Consider the following 17,181-nt stretch of genomic DNA (forward strand, 5'->3'; position numbering starts at 1 on the left):
CTCAAACTCAGAAATCCACCTGCCTCTGCCTCCCAAGTGCTGGGATCAAAGGCGTGCGCCACCACCGCCCGGCTTTTTTTCCGTTTTTAACAACAGACTTCTCAACATGTGGCTGTCACGTGCTTTTGGCAGACACCCAGACAGGCATGAGAGTGGGCCGTGACTACAGCAGAGGATCAGGGAATGTGCTGGGTGTGCCCGGACTGGAGGCTGTGGGCCTGCGGAAGCTGCAGGTGAACCGTGGAGAAGGGGACACTTAAGTGATTGGTTAGGGACACACATTTGACTTTCTCCACTTGGTACAGTCAGAAACTGGTGAAATTAAGAGAGCTGTCGGTTAAGCTGTCAGTTATTAACCAACTGGCTGTGTGGGGCTGAAGAAGGTGAGTCGGTCACCCTCATGCCTGCTCAGACAAGTGTCCTGCCACTGGGATACACCTCCAGCCCCACGAAGAGTCACTGAAATGACCAGTGCAAGTTAGCCTTTCTCTGTGTATAAATAAATGCCAACCTCTTCTGCCTGCCTGATTGGAACACTGTTTCTTCTCTTTCCTTCTTTTTCTTTTTTAATTAAATAATGAATTAGTTTATTTGAGTCAGGACCTCACTGTAGCCCTGCAACTTTGTAGAGGATAACAGCCGACTCCCAGGCATCCGCCTGCCTCTGCCTCCCAAGCGCTGGCAACTTATTCTACTTTTGAAATGAAGTGGTCCATGATTTTAGAATCAAAACTAAAGCCAATTAATATATTTAGGCACCAGTCCCTAATGCCAACATGCAGGAGGTTGAGGCAGGAGGATTAGAATCCCAAGCAAGACTTGGTAATTTAGCTTAAAAACAAACAAAACCCAGTCGGGCATCTCCTAAGCTAAAAGAATCACAGGATGAGAAGGCCAGGGTTGGGCTGGGACGAGGTTCTGTTGGTACAGGACTTGCCTAACATGAAGGAAACCCTGGGTTCTACAGAGCAGCAAAGGTTTGGTGGTACCTATAATCCCAGCACCAAGGAGCTGGAGGCAAGAAGATCAGAACATTAGTTAGAGACATCCATGGCTACACAGCAAGCCTGAGGCCAGCAAGGGACACATGAGGCCACCACTCTGCAAGCAGCATGCAAGTGCTGAACTACATCGCCAGCCCAGACCACGAGTTTTCAATGAGAAGTCCCCTGTATCTTGAGCACAGAGCTTGAAGAGTCTAAGAGATCCTACTGAAACATCTCTGGTCCCACCTCCCCTCTGTTTCACAGATGAGCTCAATCTTAGCAAAAGAAGGTAACCTCATTCAAGATTACTGTGCTAATTACTATAAAGCTGAAAATGAATTTCCAAACCTCCTACCTTCTATCCCAATAGCAGTTTACAGCCCTATGAAGACTTAGCAGTCTTGACACTAGAAGAGAATAAAGAATGAAGAGAGCCAGGTATGGAGGTGCAGGCCCTTACTCCAAAACACTCAGGAGCCAGAGACAGGCAGAGCACTGTGAGTTCGAGGCCACCCTGGTTTGAATGGTGATTTTCAGGCCAGCCAGGCTATATAGTGAGACCCTGTCAAAAGCAAGGACAGTGAAGTGCTCATGAGCTCAGAGGACCCGTGTTTGGTTCCTACTGCCTACATGGTGGCTCACAAGGCCTAGTAACTCCAAACTCCTGCGTACCCACTGCGTCTTCTGACAGCAGGAGAGCAGCGTGGAGCTCATTTAGGCATAGACATATACACATGTATCCCTCAAAATTAAGCAAATACATATATACATATACATATTTTTTATAAACGAAGGAAGGTTGGGTATGGTGGCAAATGCCCTTAATCCCAGCTCTTGGGAGGCAGAGGCAAGCAGAAAGAATGAAGAAGGAACAGAGCCAGGCCTGAGGTCATAAAGGCTGAGGCCAGCCAGGCCTACACAATGAGACCCTATCTCAAAATCAAATCAAACAACCAAGAAAGCTCCAGGGAAGACCCACTGAGAGCAGAGAAGCATTGGTCCATGTCATTCAACAGAATATGGAGCTGGAGAGGTGGCTCAGTGGTTAAGAGCACAGACTGCTACTCCAGAGGTCCTGAGTTCAAATCTCAGCAACAACGTGGTGGCTCACAACCATCTGCAATGGGATCTGACGCCCTCTTCTGGAGTGTCTAAAGACAGCTACAGTGTATTCACATATATAAATCTTTTTTTTTTAAAGAGTTTAAAAAAGAATCAGAATATGTACTTAATGAGTCTCAGTGAGTGTGATACGGATGCAGGTTGTTTCCAGATCCTGTCCCAGCCTCCCAAACTGTTGAGGTTGCAGACCTAAAGCCAAGTGATGGGCTCCCTCCCTGCTTTTTCTGGTCCCTGAGATAGAATACAGGCCCCTCCTGGTGCTAGCCAAGTGTGCTAGTACTAAGCTGCATGCTCTGCCCCTTAGGTACCTTTCAGGGAATCATCTCTCTCTCCCCCTTCTTCATCCTCCTCGCTAATTCTTCTCCTTCCCTTGAGTCAGTCTTCAAAGCCAGGAAAGAAGAAATAACCACTGGGCTACCAAGTGTGGCTGCAAGCAAGGCGCCAGGGTGCGGGGTTTACCTGCCCGGACAAAGTAGCAGTGCAGGGAGTGGACATGGACGTCTTCACTCACAGACTTGGCTGCAGCCACCAGGGCCTGGCCCATAATCTGACCCCCAAAGAGCCGCTGGGAGGTAGGTACCCAGTAATGCCTTCCTCTGTGGAGAGAGGAAAGTGGAAAAGACTTGAGGGGCGCTGTGAACTCCGTAAGCCTCCAGTAAAGGACCTAAGGTTACTTGGGTTCTTTTTCAGAACCCGAGGGAGGCCACCGAGTCTGCTCTCGAATCTCTTACATCACCGCACAAATCTTTCATCTTCACGTCTACCCAAGCTTTCTGTGGACTTCAGTCACACAGAATGTAAGCGCTAGCTCCCTTGTTTTACAGCAAGAGTACAGGAAGCCTGTCCACACAGTTCAACCCTTACCAACCCTGGGAGGTCTCAAGTCCACAGCTTCCCCGCCCCAAACCAGGGAAAGGGAGAGGCCAGAAGTTTGTTGAGGCCTTGAATAAACATGAGAAACTCCAAAAAACAGATCTGGGGCTGGGTTGTGTGGATGAAGGCTTGCTGCTGGCACTCCTTAACCATGACAAGGCAGCTCTTCCAGGAACTAGTTTCAGAGCTAAAAGGGCTCCAAGACTTCCCATATAACTCCCTTAAAAAAAAAAAAAAAAGTCTGAGGTTGTGAAACTGAATGCAGATTAGTCTAGCCTTCTAGGTGAAAGGGCTTGCCCAGTGCTGGAGCCTGAACCCTGAGTCCTAGCACTCAGTCCGAACCCTGAGTCCTAGCACTCAGTCCTGAGGTTGTCAGTTTTTTCTTTACAGAACAATTTGAAAAGCGCTCCTGGCCCAAGACAGTAATTACCTAGCTGGAAGAACAATAGCTTCTGATAAAGTCATAAGAGCTGTATGGCTCAGAACTGTCACTGAACAGGCATGGTGGTACACACCTTTGAGCCCAGGACTTGGGAGACAGAGATACACTGGTCTCTGTGAGCTCAAGGCCAGCCAGGTCTACACAGAGTTCCAGGTTAGCCAGGGAGGGCTATACAGAAAGCCTGTCTCAAAACAAAACAAGACAAGCAGCTAGACCTGGTGGTGAACTCCTGCCAGCGCTTAAGAGGCAAATGAAGGTGAATCCCTGTGGGTTCCAAGCCAACTTGGTGTGTGTATATATATATATACCCTCTCTCATTCATATTCTCTCTCTCTCTCTCTTTCTCTCTCCCTTCCTCTCCATTCATATATATATATTGAATTCCAGGTCAGCCAGGACATCTTGTCTCTAAACAAAACAAAAAATTGTTACAAACCCACTTCAGTGATTCCTAGAAGAAAACATCCTCAAGATAAGTAATGACTTACCAGACATTAAGGGATGGCTTGAACAAACGAACACAAACACAGTCTACCAGATTAAGCTGCCTTGTGGTGTAGCTGAGTCTCTGTCTCTGTCTCTCTCTCACACACACATACACACTCCCCCCCCCCCGCCCCTCCAGATCGCCTCCTGAAGAGGAAGCAAGGATGGGACATGCCTTCTAACTGCAGCAGAGCTTGCATCCAACTCTTAACCCCAGAACTGAGGTTCACAGGGAGATGGCAGTAATCGCGACTCTATACTGAAAGAGGGATGCGAGCCTAGTTCAGAGGCGCTGCCGGCTACCTGTAGAGATCTTCATCTAGCGGCTCGAGGTTGAGCACGCTCGTGACCAGCACACTACGGAGGTCCCCGGAAAGGTCGCCGCGGTCGGCGTCACCATGAGCATCTCCCAGATCCTCTGGCGCTGACATTTTCACTGCTGGCTGCGGTTGAGAGAAACGCGGAAACTTATATAGGCTCCCAGCGCTTCCGGAAGGTCGCTCCAGGGGCCGGAAATCCCAAGGGCTCCGGGGAGCGAGACGCAGATTGTGATTGGTCGATGTGCTTGTCAATTTCAGAGTGGGCGCGGCTAGCTCTATCTTAAGATTGGAGAATAATTGTGTCAGTTTTGGAGCTCCGCGTGTGATTGGGTGAATCAGCGAGGGGGCGGAGCCTTGGAGATGAATAATAAGGGATGAGCGTCTTTTCCCTTCTGTCACTGAGCAAAGTCGCCCCCAGGTTGCTGTTACCGGTCTCCTCCTGTTCTGGGCTCCTCCCAAGCTCCCAAAAGCCACTCACTCGGGACCGCAGCTGGGCCCGTGCCAGCCGTTACCCAGTGACCTCTGACCCCTGCCGTGGTTCTGGGAGCGCCAGTCCCCGGCCATGGAGCTAGGCAGCTGCTTTAAGACCTACGAGGACTTCAAGGAGTGTTTCAGCGCCTACAAAAAGGAGACCAGGTGCTCCTTCATTGTCAGGGACTGCATCTCCGTCCGCTTCCATAACCTCAACAACGGCACCTCTTTCCGCGAGGATATCCTGTAAGGGCGGGGCAGGAGGGTGGGGAGGAGGGCTGCCTGGAGGAGGAGGGCGTGCATGGAGGAGCCACGTTACCCGTGCCTGCGGAAAAACGAGGGAAACCTCACCGGCGTGGCCTTTGCTACCCGCCGCGCTTGCTCCCACTCCTTCATTCACGAGCTTTCCTGGGAATTCGCAGTAACTGCATCTTGTTGTTTTTTGTTTTATTTGTTTGTTGAGAGCATCTATCTCAAGTGCAAGGCTGGTTGAGGAGTGACTCCAAACGCCTTAGTAATTTCCTCCATTAGCCTCCTCTTTACAAAGCAGTAATGGTGCTCATTGGTTAGTTGTTTGGTTGGTTCTTTTCGGTGACTGATTTTGTAAATGATTCCTGAGCTCCAGATACAGCCGCTTTTCAAACACCTTCCTTATCCAAGGTGGTACTCCCTAGGTGCCTTCCTTACTCTGCAGGGTGTGTGTCAGAATTATTGGTGGTAGCTCCCTGATTCATTTGACTCTAGGGGCTAAAAGCTGATGAAAACGCCAGGGCTTTTAGGGTTCAGGTGAAACAGCCTACTATAAATTTAGCTTTTAGTTTTTCTTTGAAAGAAAGAATAAGGGTGGAGGTTTAGAAGCCCAATATGAAAAGGTTGAGGCCCAGAGGGTCCTGAGTTGGAGACAAATCAGTTTGGTTTTTAAAAAAATACAGGGAAAGGATGGTGGTGGTGCAAGCCTTTAATCCCAGCACTCAGGAGGCAGAGGCAGGCAGATCTCTCTGAGTTTGTCGCCAGTCTGATCTACAGAGCAGGGTCCAGGACAGAGAAAGAGAAATGGGGAGCAGCCCCCGCCCCTTCATGAAAAGGAAGGTTTGTGTGCCCAGTCTTTTGCTGTGAAATCTAATCATATGAATCAATTTGAAAGTCAATTCAAGTTTTAGTTACAACATATAGGCCAACTGAGTGTCAAAATATACCAAAGTTTGAGTCCGGGATTGAGCTCTTTGGGACAGTACTTTCCAGACTAAAGAGCCTGGCTGTGTTCTGGCTTCATTCTGAAGGCCAGGGTCACTCTTGGGTACACATAAAGATGAATAAGTGTCCCTAAGGAGTTACTTGGACTTAGAAACTAATATGGATGAAAATAACAAATGGGGGGCTGGACTGATAGCTCGTGGGGAAGAGGACTCAGGCTCACGCATGGTGGATTGGTAGCACCTGTAACTCCAGATCTAGGAATCCTTTAAGGGCTCCTGCAAGCACACAGCACACGTACATACTCTCAGGCCCACACGTACGTATTGAATGTCTGTCAGGTTTGGTGTATGCCTTTAAGTCCCAGAACTTGGAAGGCAGAGGCAGGTCTGTGCCTGTGGGTTGAAGGTCAGCGTGGCCTAAGTAATGAGTTCCAGGGCAGCAAAGACTCCTATCTCAAAAAAAAAAGAAAGAAGTTAATATTATAAAAGAAACTAAACGTCTCCTGAAAATACACTTTTTGTTTTGTTTTTTACACAAGCCCTCCTTATGTAGCCTGAGTAGCCCCAAACCCATGGGGATTCTCTTATCTCAGACTCCCCAAGTGCTGGGATGACAGACATGAACCGCCATGTCTGACTGAGACATTTTCCTTTGTCTTTCTTTCCCTATCAGTACAGCCAAACTATTTACCTAGGATTTACATGTGTTGGTTAGTATAACCTAGAGATGATTGAAAATGTATGGGAGGCTATATGCAAACAGCATCTGTGTTATGTAAGAGATTTGAACAGCTGTATGATGGGGGAATCTGGAAACCATGCCTCTAAGGGGCAGATGCCTTCAAAGAGATGTTCAAAAAGGGGAATGTGGTAGCTCTTGCCCTATAATCCCAGCACTCAAAAGGATGGGACTTGAAGGCAGCCAACAATACATAGTGAACTCCAAAGCAGCCTCGACTACAGGGTGAAACCCTTCTCCAAAAACCAAATAGGTAAAATATAAAAGAGTTATACAGGGCTGGAGAGATGGCTCAGTGGTTAAGAGCACTGACTGCTCTTCCAGAGTTCCTGAGTTCAAATCCCAGCAACTACCCATCTGTAATGAGATCTGATGCCCTCTTCTGGTGTGTCTGAAGACAGTGACAGTGTACTTTAAATAAATAAATAAGTGGGTTATACAAAGGAAAATCAGGCATGATGGTATACACCTGAGATCCCAGCACTAGAGAGCTGGTGGGTCTCTCTGACTTCAAGGCCAGCCTGTCTACATAGTGAGTTCCAGATCAGCCAGGGCTGCATAGAGAGACCCTGTCCCCTCTCCCCCAAGAGAGAGATACAAAGAAAGAAGTAACAAATACTGGAGATGCATACAAGGCTTCCCACTGAAATAGCTGCTTTCCCCTGGGCCTGTGAATGAAGAGAGGCCAGCAGTAGGAGAGCTGTGGCTGAGCAGTGAGTGGCAGGCGCTTAATGAGACAGACCCACGGGAGTGAAGACACAGATCTGTGAAGAGGATGGCGTCCTGTAGCAACTGGGCTGCCATGCTTGGCAGGAGGCGAGGTCAGTTACAATCTGTCAGAAAGTCCTTCCCACGACTGAGGTGCCTGGACTCCGTGCTTTGTGGTGGTACCTTGCTAAGCTACCCCACAAGCAGGTTGTCTAGCACCCAGCATGGCAGTCGTCCGTGATAGGCATTGATTGTTGAGTAAATGAGTTGTCAAGGGTTAAACATGATTTAGGGAAATGGGTACTACTCTAAAAAAATATGAATTTAGGCCTTTATTTTCATCTTTAAGGTTTTTTTGGTTTTGGGGTTTTTTTTAAGATTTTTTTTTTAAGATTTATTTATTTATTATATGTAAGTCCACTGTAGCTGTCCTCAGATACTCCAGAAGAGGGCATCAGATTTCGTTACTGATGGTTGTGAGCCACCATGTGGTTGCTGGAATTTGAACTTGGGGCCTTTGGAAGAGCAGTCGGCGCTCTTAACCACTGAGCCATCTTGCCAGCCCCAAGATTTATTTATTTTATGTTTATGAGTACACTGTAGCTGTCTTCAAACACACCAGAAGAGGGCATCAGACCCCATTACAGATGGTTGTGAGCCACCATGTGGTTGCTGGGAATTAAACTAGGGACCTCTGGAAGAACAGTCAGTGCTCTTAACTACGGAGTCGTCTCTCCTCCCTCATCTTTAAGTTTTAAAGACTCATTTTTATTTATATTTCTGTCTATGTGTGAAGGCCAGAAGAGGACATTGGATCTGATGGAGGTGGAGTCACGGGCAGTTGAGGACCACCATGTGTGTACTGGGCACTGAAGTCAGGTCCCCTGGAAGAGCAGCAAGTGTTTTTAACTGCAGAGCCATCTCTCCAGCCCCAAGATAAATAGGGGCAAGGGAAGTTGTTCAGGCAAGAAAATGTCTGCCACACAAGCACGGGGAACTGAGTTCGAATCCCCAGTTCTGCTTAAAGGCTGGGCGCTGTCATGTGCTCTGCATCCCCAGTGTCGGGTGGGCAGAGACAGGAGGTGGATTCCCAGAGTTCTCTTCTCTGGCTGGCTAACCTAGCTGGATCTGTGAGCTTCAGTTGAGTGAGAAGCCCTGTCTCAGAAAACATGGCAGAAAGGCAGGACATACTGATGCATGCCTTTAATCTCAGCACCCCAGAGGCAGAGGCAGGCAGATCCCAGTTTCAGACAGCCTGGTTTACGTATTAAGCTGCTACAAACCAGCTAGGCTGCTAAGACGGGGATCCCGTCACAGAGGAAGATACCCAGTGTTGACCTGACATGCACTTCACATGTATACACGTCCTCCTGTCCCTACCTCCCAATCCGCTCCACTCTGAAAGCCTCATTGCCTGAATTGTGATACTTGGGAAGATGCCAAAGGGAGGCCAGGTGAGAGAACTGAAGTAACGATGACACAGAAGAGAGAAGTAGCAAGCCAAAGCACTAGTGACAGAAAGGGGGACAAGTCAGAGCCGGAGGGAGGGTCACAGCTGGGCGTGGTTAACGTGTGCAGTGTTAGACCAGAGTCACCTTTGCCACCTGGGCTGCTTTAGCTGCAGCAGCTTTCCAAGTCATCTCTTCTGAGTCCATCAACAGACGTGTACTTACCCATGGCCAGGCACTGAAGGGGCGGGGGTGGGGGGGGCGGCACGAAGATGAGGGCACTGTGGGCTATGAAGCCCTGAAGACGGTACTGACTAGCATAGGATTCATGTATGCCTTGTGACCCTCCCCAGAGACAGGTGGATTGCTGGTTAACCTTTATTCCCAGCACTCGGGAGGCAGAGGTGGGTGGATCTCTTGAGTTCAGGGACAGCCAGAAAGAGAAACCCTGTCTCAAAAAATCAAAAGGAATTTCTTTTGTTTGATTTTGGGACAGGATCTCACCCTTATGCCTCTCTGCCTTGAACATGCAGTGATATTTTACCTGCCTTCCAGGTCCTGAGATTACAGTATGAGTCACCTTGTCTGTCTGGAACAGTGCCTCGGTTTTTTGGAGGAAGGGTCCTCCTGCCTCTACCTCCCAAGGGCTGGGATCAAAGGCATTTGCTTCCACACCAGCCTCCAGTTCAATGTTCTTTGTTTTAGAGACAGGGTCTATCAGTGTAGCCCTGGCTGCCCTGGAACTTGCTCTGTAGACCAGGCTGGCCTCAAATGCAGAGCTCCATCTGCCTCTGCCTCCTGAGTGCTGGAGTTACAGGTATGCGCCTGCACACCAGGCTCGAATCAATGATTTGGATTATGTATGGCACCCTGGCTCTCTGTAGAGCTCTCTGTGTCAGAGGAGCTGGAGGACAGGTAGCAGAGATGTTTTTTAGGAGATAATAGATGTTTCCATAGTTAAGTATACACACTATCTTAGTTAGGGTCACTTTGCTGTGACGAGACACCATAACCATAGCAACTGTTAATAAAGGAGAGCATTTAATTGGGGCTGACTTACAGTTTAGAGGTTTAGCTCATTATTGTCATGGTAGGAAACATGGTAACATTCAGGCAGAGAAGGAGCAGAGAATTCTACATCTTGAGCCTCAGGCAACAGGCTGAGAACTGCCACAGTAAGCCTAGCTTTGAGCATGTGAGACCTTAAAGCCCACCTCTGCGGTGACATACTTTCTCCAGCAAGGCCACACCTCCTAATACCACTCCCTATAGCCAAGCATTTAAACACATGAGTCTGCGGGAGCCCTTCCTATTCAAGCCACCACATACACTGAGTGAAGAGGTGATTTTAATAAGAACTTCTTCCCTATATCACATGAGCTTCCTTACAAACAGAGTAAACGTGGCAGGTTGATTTAAAGGACATCATCTGAGGGTGGAGCATGTCACAGAAGCTAAGAGCACTTGCTGTTCTTCAAGTAGACTTGGGTTCAATGCCCAGTCTGTAACTCTAGTTCCAGGGCATCTGGAGCCCTCTTCTGACCTCCATAGGCACCAGGAATGCCAGCGGTGCACCCATACATGCAAAATAATTTTAAATTTTTATGTGAAACTAATAATACAGATATTATATGGATAGCAATGGCAGGTACACATACAGTAAGTTAGGAATTCAAGATGAACAGCAGGCATAAAGATTAGGGCAGGCATAAGGATTAGAGGTTGACAGATCTGGAATCAACTAGCCTTTGTCCATGACCTAGGACAAGAGTTCTAACCTCCACAGCAAAGTTTTCTCCTTTAGGAAATGAGGAGCTGGTTCAGCAGTTAGGAGCTGTCTTAGTCAGGGTTTCTATTCCTGCACAAACATCATGACCAAGAAGCAAGTTGGGGAGGAAAGGGTTTATTCGGCTTACACTTCCATACTGCTGTTCATCACCAAAGGAAGTCAGGACTGGAACTCAAGCAGGTCAGAAAGCAGGAGCTGATGCAGAGGCCATGGAGGGATGTTCTTTACTGGCTTGCCTCCCCTGGCTTGCTCAGCCTGCTCTCTTATAGAACCCAAGACTACCAGCCCAGAGATGGTCCCACCCACAAGGGGCCTTTCCCCCTTGATCACTAATTGAGAAAATGCCTTACAGGCATCTCCTCAACTGAAGCTCCTTTCTCTGTGATAACTCCAGCTGTGTCAAGTTGACACAAAACTAGCCAGTACAGGAGCCCTTGCTGCTCTTGAAAGAAAATTCAACTGTAGTTTTCAGCACCCTTGTCAGACAGCTCACAACTGCCTGTTGTCCAACCCCAGGGGATCTGATGCCCTTTGCAGAATTCTGAGGGCACTGTACTCAGTCAAATGGACATATACAGACATGCACATAACTAAAGCTACAATTACTTAAGTCTCTTTGAGATTTTATTTATTTTTATTTTATATGTATTCGTGTTTGCCTGAGTGTATTTCTGTGTACCATGTGCAGGCAGTGCCCACAGAGGCTACGAGAGAGTGTCAATTCCACTGGTAGGTTCAGTTGTGAGCTTCCATGTGGATGCTAAGAATTGAACCTGAGTCCTCCGAAAGAGCAGCAAATGCTCTTAACTGCTGAGCTACTGAGCCATCTTTCTAGTCCTAAAAGTAAATCTTACAAACAAAAAAGGGAAAGGAAAAGGAGGTGGACTGGGGAAATACAGCTGAGAGTTAGGGGCTTATCTGTGGAGCATATGGAAAGCCCTGGTTTTGATCCCCAGCACTGGGAGGGTTTGATGAGAAGGAAGATGCATGTAGCACCCGAATCAGTGACTGTTTGCTGAAGCTGTAACTACAGTGGACCATAGAAAGTGATAGGTAGGAAAGAATCTCGCAGGACTGGCAGCACAGACTATAAACTCAGCATTTGGGAGGCTAGGACAAGAATAGTGCCATGAGTTTGAGACCAGCCTCAGCAACATAGTGAGTTCAAAGAGCCTGGGCTACAGGTCGTGTCCTGTCTCAAAAAAAAAAAAAAAAAAGGAAGGCGATGTGAGAAGACAAGGACCATGGCTCAGTGGTAAAGCGAGGAACTTCTTTGAGCAAGGTCCTCTGTTTAATACCAGCACCACAAAGAGAAGGGGACAGGATGGTTTCATTTATGAACTGTGGGTGGCAGAACATTTGCCTGGCACTCTTAAGGGACTGAGTTAAATACTCAGCACTACAGAAAAGAAAAACAAGAGAGGGAGAGGCAGCCTGGGAATGCAGCCCAGTTGACTAGAATGCTTGCCTAGCATGCACAGAGTTCCGGGTTCTGTCTCTAGTCCCACATCAACCAAGTGTGGTGTACACTCCTATAAATCCAGCACTGTGTACACTCCTATAAATCCAGCACTCGGAAGGCTAACAGGGAATTACTGCAAGTGACAGGCTAGCCTGGGCTATAGTATAAGACCCAGCCTCAAAAACACTAGTAAATACATATATAAATGAAGTCAATATGGTACATATAATGTTATATATGTTTGAATGGCATATTGTAATACACTATTTTGTATAATAATCAGAAATATAAAATAAGCCGGGCGTGGTGGCGCACGCCTTTAATCCCAGCACTCGGGAGGCAGAGGCAGGCGGATTTCTGAGTTCAAGGCCAGCCTGGTCTACAAAGTGAGTTCCAGGACAGCCAGGGCTATACAGAGAAACCCTGTCAGAAAAAGTTTTGTTTGTTTGTTTGTTTGTTTGTTTTTTGAGAGAGGGTTTCTCTGTATAGCCCTGGCTGTCCTGGAACTCACTTTGTAAACCAGGCTGGCCTCAAACTCAGAAATCCGCCTGCCTCTGCCTCCTGAGTGCTGAGATTAAAGGCGTGCGCCACCACCACCTGAATTTCTTTGTTTTGTTTTTGTGGTTTTTGTTTTTGGAAGAACACTTTTTTTGGTTTGGTTTGTTTTTATTATTTATTTATTTATTCTATGTAAGTACGCCGTAGCTGTCTTCAGACACACCAGAAGGAGTCAGATCTTGTTACCAATGGTTGTGAGCCATCATGTAGTAACTGGGAATTGAACTCAGGACCTTCGGAAGAGCAGTCGGTGCTCTTAACCACTGAGCCATCTCTCCAGCCCCAGAAGAACACTTGTTATCCGTGCAAAAGACCCAGGTTTGATTCCCAGCACCCGTGTGGTGGCTCACAACCATCCCTGACTCCAGTTCCAGGGGATCCAGCCTCTTCTGGCCTCCAGGGCACTGCATACATGTTTCACACAGCCATACATGCACACAGAACATCCACATATAACGTAATGAAATAAGATTGAAATAGATATCAATTAGAAATTTCCATTTTTGGAAATTTGTTTTTGTGTTCTATTTATGTGGCGGTAAGAGGGAAAACTCTTGGGTGTATTTCTCTCCTTCTACCATGAGGATCCCACCCTCAGCCGTCTCACTGGCTCCCCAGGTTCACATGGCAAAGAATTATGAATGGAGACTTCAGCCGGATGTGGTGATGCGTATCCTTACCTCCTCACTAGGGCTCTGTGAGTTCAAAGCCACCCTGATCTATATAGAGAGCTCCAGGTTAGCAGGGCTACACAGCGAAAGCCTGTCTCGAAAACAGACAGCCAGCCAGAGAGACAGGCAGGCAGGCAAGACTTCTTTGAGCCCAGGTTTGTAAGAAACCCTTCTTGCAGGTCATGGCAGCAGCTGGTAAAGGAGAGAATATGGAGGCCGCGTTTTCTTGGTTGGCTGCCCTTCGTTCCTGTGCTTTTTACAGTAATTGGGGCTGTTTTGACTTTGTTGGGTTTTGTGTGGTTTTGCTTTTGAGACAGAGTCTCACTGTGTGGCTGGCCTGGAGCTCCATGTAGAACAAGCTGGACTTGAACCTGAGGGACCCTCTTCACTCTGCTTCTTGAATGCTGGGATGACAAGCACCCACCATGGTGCCCAGCAGGAGAGCCGGGGTTTGTTGCTGGTGAGTTAGAGGACAACTGGGCTACATTGTAAGTTCCCTGGCCTGTAATGAATTTTCCAGTGAGTAGCCTCCAGCCTTCAGTGGTTCATTGGCCTACATAAAGACACTTAACGTTTTGAAAACTAAAAGCAATTTAGGCATATAGACCAGAGAGCAGGACAAAGGCCAAGTACATATTTCCTAGTAACACAAATCTATCAAGACTTCTGTTTTTATTTTTCTTTAAGACAACTCTATCAAGTGATAAAGTCTGTGATTTTTTTTTTTTTTTTTTTTTTTTTTAGTGCACTTTACAGACTGAGCCTGCCCCAGCCCCTCTGTTTGGGAGTTTATATTCTTTAGAGTCCATGAGACACTCCCAACAATTCTGTGCATTGCTCTCCAGTTCAGTAACTACCCTTTTCAGACAAGTTGTCTGGAATTACATATTCCAGGTTCTATGCTAGGAAGTTTAGACTTGTTTTTGTAAGTATTTGTGTGAGCATGTTTTTGTGTGGGTTCCTCTGTCCACTGCACGTGCTGAAGCCAGAGGCTACCTTGGGTCGCTCTAAGCTAGGATTCGCAATACATGGGTGCTGGGGTCTGAACTGCAGCCCTCATCAGGCACTCTTTACCCCTAACTTCGTCTCTGTCTCTGTGAGAAGACACTGTGACCAAAAGCAGCTGGAGGGGGAAAGTGTTTCTTTCCAATAGCAGCATCTCTACCGTCATCACAGTGTGTTGTTAAGTCAGGGCAGGAGGTCAAGGGGGAACCCTGGAGGACAGAGCTGATGCAGAGGCCTGCTCCTCAGGGCCTGCTCAGTCTGCTTTCTTCCACCATCCAGGAACACCTGTTCAGGGTAGCACTACCCACAGTTGATGGAGCCCTTTTCATATCAATCATTAATCAAGAAAATTTACTCCAAGTTTGCTGCCTGAAGTCCAATTTTATGGAGGTCAGTTAAGAGCCTCTCTTCCTTGCCCAGTATGGTGTCTCACTCCTTTAATCCCAGCATACAGGAAACAAAGGCAGGTGGATCTCTGAGTTTGAGGCCAACTTGGTCTCTTTGGCAAGTTCCAGGACAGGGAGGGCTACATTGAGAGACTGTCTCCACAAAGACAAAAATCCCTCTTTCCAGATGTATCTGGGTTTGTGTCAAGTCTCTCGCCCGCTCTGCTTCTTTTGAGGTATCTCTGCCACCCATGGCTAGCTGTATTGTCCTGCTTGGCTTTGAATTTCCAAGGCTTGTGTGAGAGGGCATCAGATCCCCTGGAACTGGACTTAGTAATTGTTGCAGGTGCTAGGAACTGCAAGAGCAACAACTGATGGAAACTACTGACCATCTGTTGTAGAATTTATCTAATCCCAATCCAGGAGTGTCTACACCACCTTTGATCATTCAGATCCCGGATTAAAAAAACACACACAACTTTTATCACTTACAATAAGCCTTAAACAGCACCCGTCCTGGGCAGATATCGCCCCTCTATGCTGTTAGAATCTACTTTCTTATAGATAACCCTGGGTTAATACTTACTGTATTTCATCTGTTGTCTCCGACCCTCCAAACCTAGGAACCCTAAACCCCACTATGTCTCTTCTATCCAGCTATTGGGCATCAACATTTTTATTTACTCTTCAGAAATAACTTGGGGCAAGGTCACATAGTGTCACTTGGGTCTGCAGGTGCACTCTCCTAGTCTTGAGAAACCAGTAATAGCATTAAAATAGAAGCAGCCTCATGCAACCCACTGCAGCCACCTCCCCAGCCCCTATCCTGTAGTCTCAATTTTTTTTTTTTTTCCGAGACAGGGTTTCTCTGTATAGCTCTGGCTGTCCTGGAATTTCACTCTGTAGACCAGGCTGGCCTCGAACTCAGAAATCTGCCTGCCTCTGCCTCCTGAGTGCTGGGATTAAAGGCGTGTGCCACCACCGCCCAGCTTGTAGTCTCAATTTTTAAGGTAAACTTTTATTCAGCTCTTTTTTCTATTAATTTCTATAAAATATTTCTACAATAGTTTTTTTGTTTTATGTGTGTGTTGAGAGAGGGGAATTGGACTGTTTCTTTATGTACTACATAGCCCACCCAAACTGGCCCTGAATTCCTCACAGTCGTCCTGCTTCAGCCTCCTGAGTGCTGGAAATTGTCATGTGCTACTACACCCAGTCAGTTTATTGGATCCTTTAGTCCTCAGTTAACTAACAACTAACTTAAGATTGCTTAGGAGTTGCTACTCTGTAGTTCAGAGTGGCCTGCAAATGTGACGGTATCTCTGGCCTCTGGCCGGGCTCCTTGCGTCCTTCAGTTCTACATCCTCAACCCTGAGGTCCCCACAGGACACAAATGCAGAAGTCACACCCAAAAGACCAGCCCTTCCCGGGTTTCCTGTTGTAGCTCTTTCTCCAGAATTGGACAAGTTTCCTTGCCCAGACTTCACGACATTACCTTAATTGGCTTAAGTGACTGTTGCTGCTCTAAGCAATAGCTGTGTTGGGGAGGAACAGCAACATGGATAAAACTGGCTCTTTTTGGCAGGGAGACGTTGACAAGCAACAGCTTTGGATTAGATGAAATTATGATTGTGCGCCCCCCCAATGTCAGGAGGTGGGTAGGCTCTGGGATGCCCCTCACACATCAAAATCCTTGGCTTCTCAAGCCTCTTATATAAAGTGGCATGTTACTTACATATACCCTGCACATAACCGCCATCGTGCACCGTGGAGACAGCCATTACAGTGCACTGTTCAGTGATGAGTGATAAGGGAAGCAGCTGTATATTTTCAGAACAAGCACAAACTGGTTTTGTTTCTCGTTGTTTGTTTGTTTGTTTGTTGCTGTTGTTGTATTGGGGTTTAAACCTAGGGCTCTACCACTGACCTGTATAGCTCCAGACTATTTTTGTTTTGGTTTGTTTTGGTTTTGGTTTTTCGAGACAGGGTTTCTCTGTGTAGCCCTGGCTGGCCTGGAACTCACTCTTTAGACCAGGCTGGCCTTGAATTCAGAAATTCTCCTGCCTCCGCCTCCCTAATGCTGGGATTAAAGAAAGGCATGCGCCACCACTGCCTGGCTATTTTTGTTTGTTTTTGAGACAGAGTCTTGCTTTCTAGTCTAGACTAGCCCAGGCTGGTGTCAAACATGTGTTAGTCTTTCTGCTTCAGTTTCCCAAATGCTGGGACCACAGGCATAGTCTCCATGCCACCATTAGACTTTCGGTTGGTGTGCTTACAGTATGTGTAGGCAGTAGGGCATGTGTGTGTATGGACCAGAGGACTAGTTTGTAAAGCCCTTTACTTGATGAGCTATCTCCAGCTCTTGATTAGAGCACTATAAGGGGGTTCTTGAACCTAACCAATGTGGTCAAGGTCAGATGAGGATTGGGAACTCAGAGACAAATATTTTTTAAAGAAAATGAGCGCCAGGCGTGGTAGCGCACGCCTTTAATCCCAGCACTCGGGAGGCAGAGGCAGGC

General features: G+C 47.3%; 3 protein-coding genes across 5 annotated transcripts in view; 2 read left to right on the top strand and 1 right to left on the bottom strand.

Moving 5' to 3' along the window:
- The window catches only part of Acot8 (acyl-CoA thioesterase 8), an 11,744-nt gene extending 7,321 nt beyond the window's left edge, over nt 1–4,423 (bottom strand). Inside the window, exons 1-2 of one of the 3 annotated variants that reach the window (XM_021155399.2) lie at nt 4,213–4,423; nt 2,568–2,704 (exon numbers count right to left, since the gene is read on the bottom strand). In XM_021155399.2, coding sequence (XP_021011058.1) covers nt 2,568–2,704; nt 4,213–4,340 — 265 coding nt within the window. In that variant the 5' untranslated portion in view covers nt 4,341–4,423. The remainder of the gene's footprint in view (nt 1–2,567; nt 2,705–4,212) is intronic. The other 2 variants (XM_029474004.1, XM_029474003.1) reach the window with 2 other exon arrangements.
- A 165-nt stretch (nt 4,424–4,588) lies between these two features.
- The window catches only part of Zswim3 (zinc finger SWIM-type containing 3), an 18,677-nt gene continuing 6,084 nt past the window's right edge, over nt 4,589–17,181 (top strand). Inside the window, exon 1 of the mRNA XM_021156494.2 lies at nt 4,589–4,946. Coding sequence (XP_021012153.1) covers nt 4,792–4,946 — 155 coding nt within the window. The 5' untranslated portion in view covers nt 4,589–4,791. The remainder of the gene's footprint in view (nt 4,947–17,181) is intronic.
- The window catches only part of Zswim1 (zinc finger SWIM-type containing 1), a 23,110-nt gene continuing 10,825 nt past the window's right edge, over nt 4,897–17,181 (top strand). Inside the window, exon 1 of the mRNA XM_021156496.1 lies at nt 4,897–4,946. The gene's annotated coding sequence lies outside the window, so the exon portion shown is untranslated. The remainder of the gene's footprint in view (nt 4,947–17,181) is intronic.

The sequence above is a fragment of the Mus caroli genome, chromosome 2 (assembly GCF_900094665.2).
Source record: "Mus caroli chromosome 2, CAROLI_EIJ_v1.1, whole genome shotgun sequence".
NCBI lineage: Eukaryota > Metazoa > Chordata > Mammalia > Rodentia > Muridae > Mus > Mus caroli.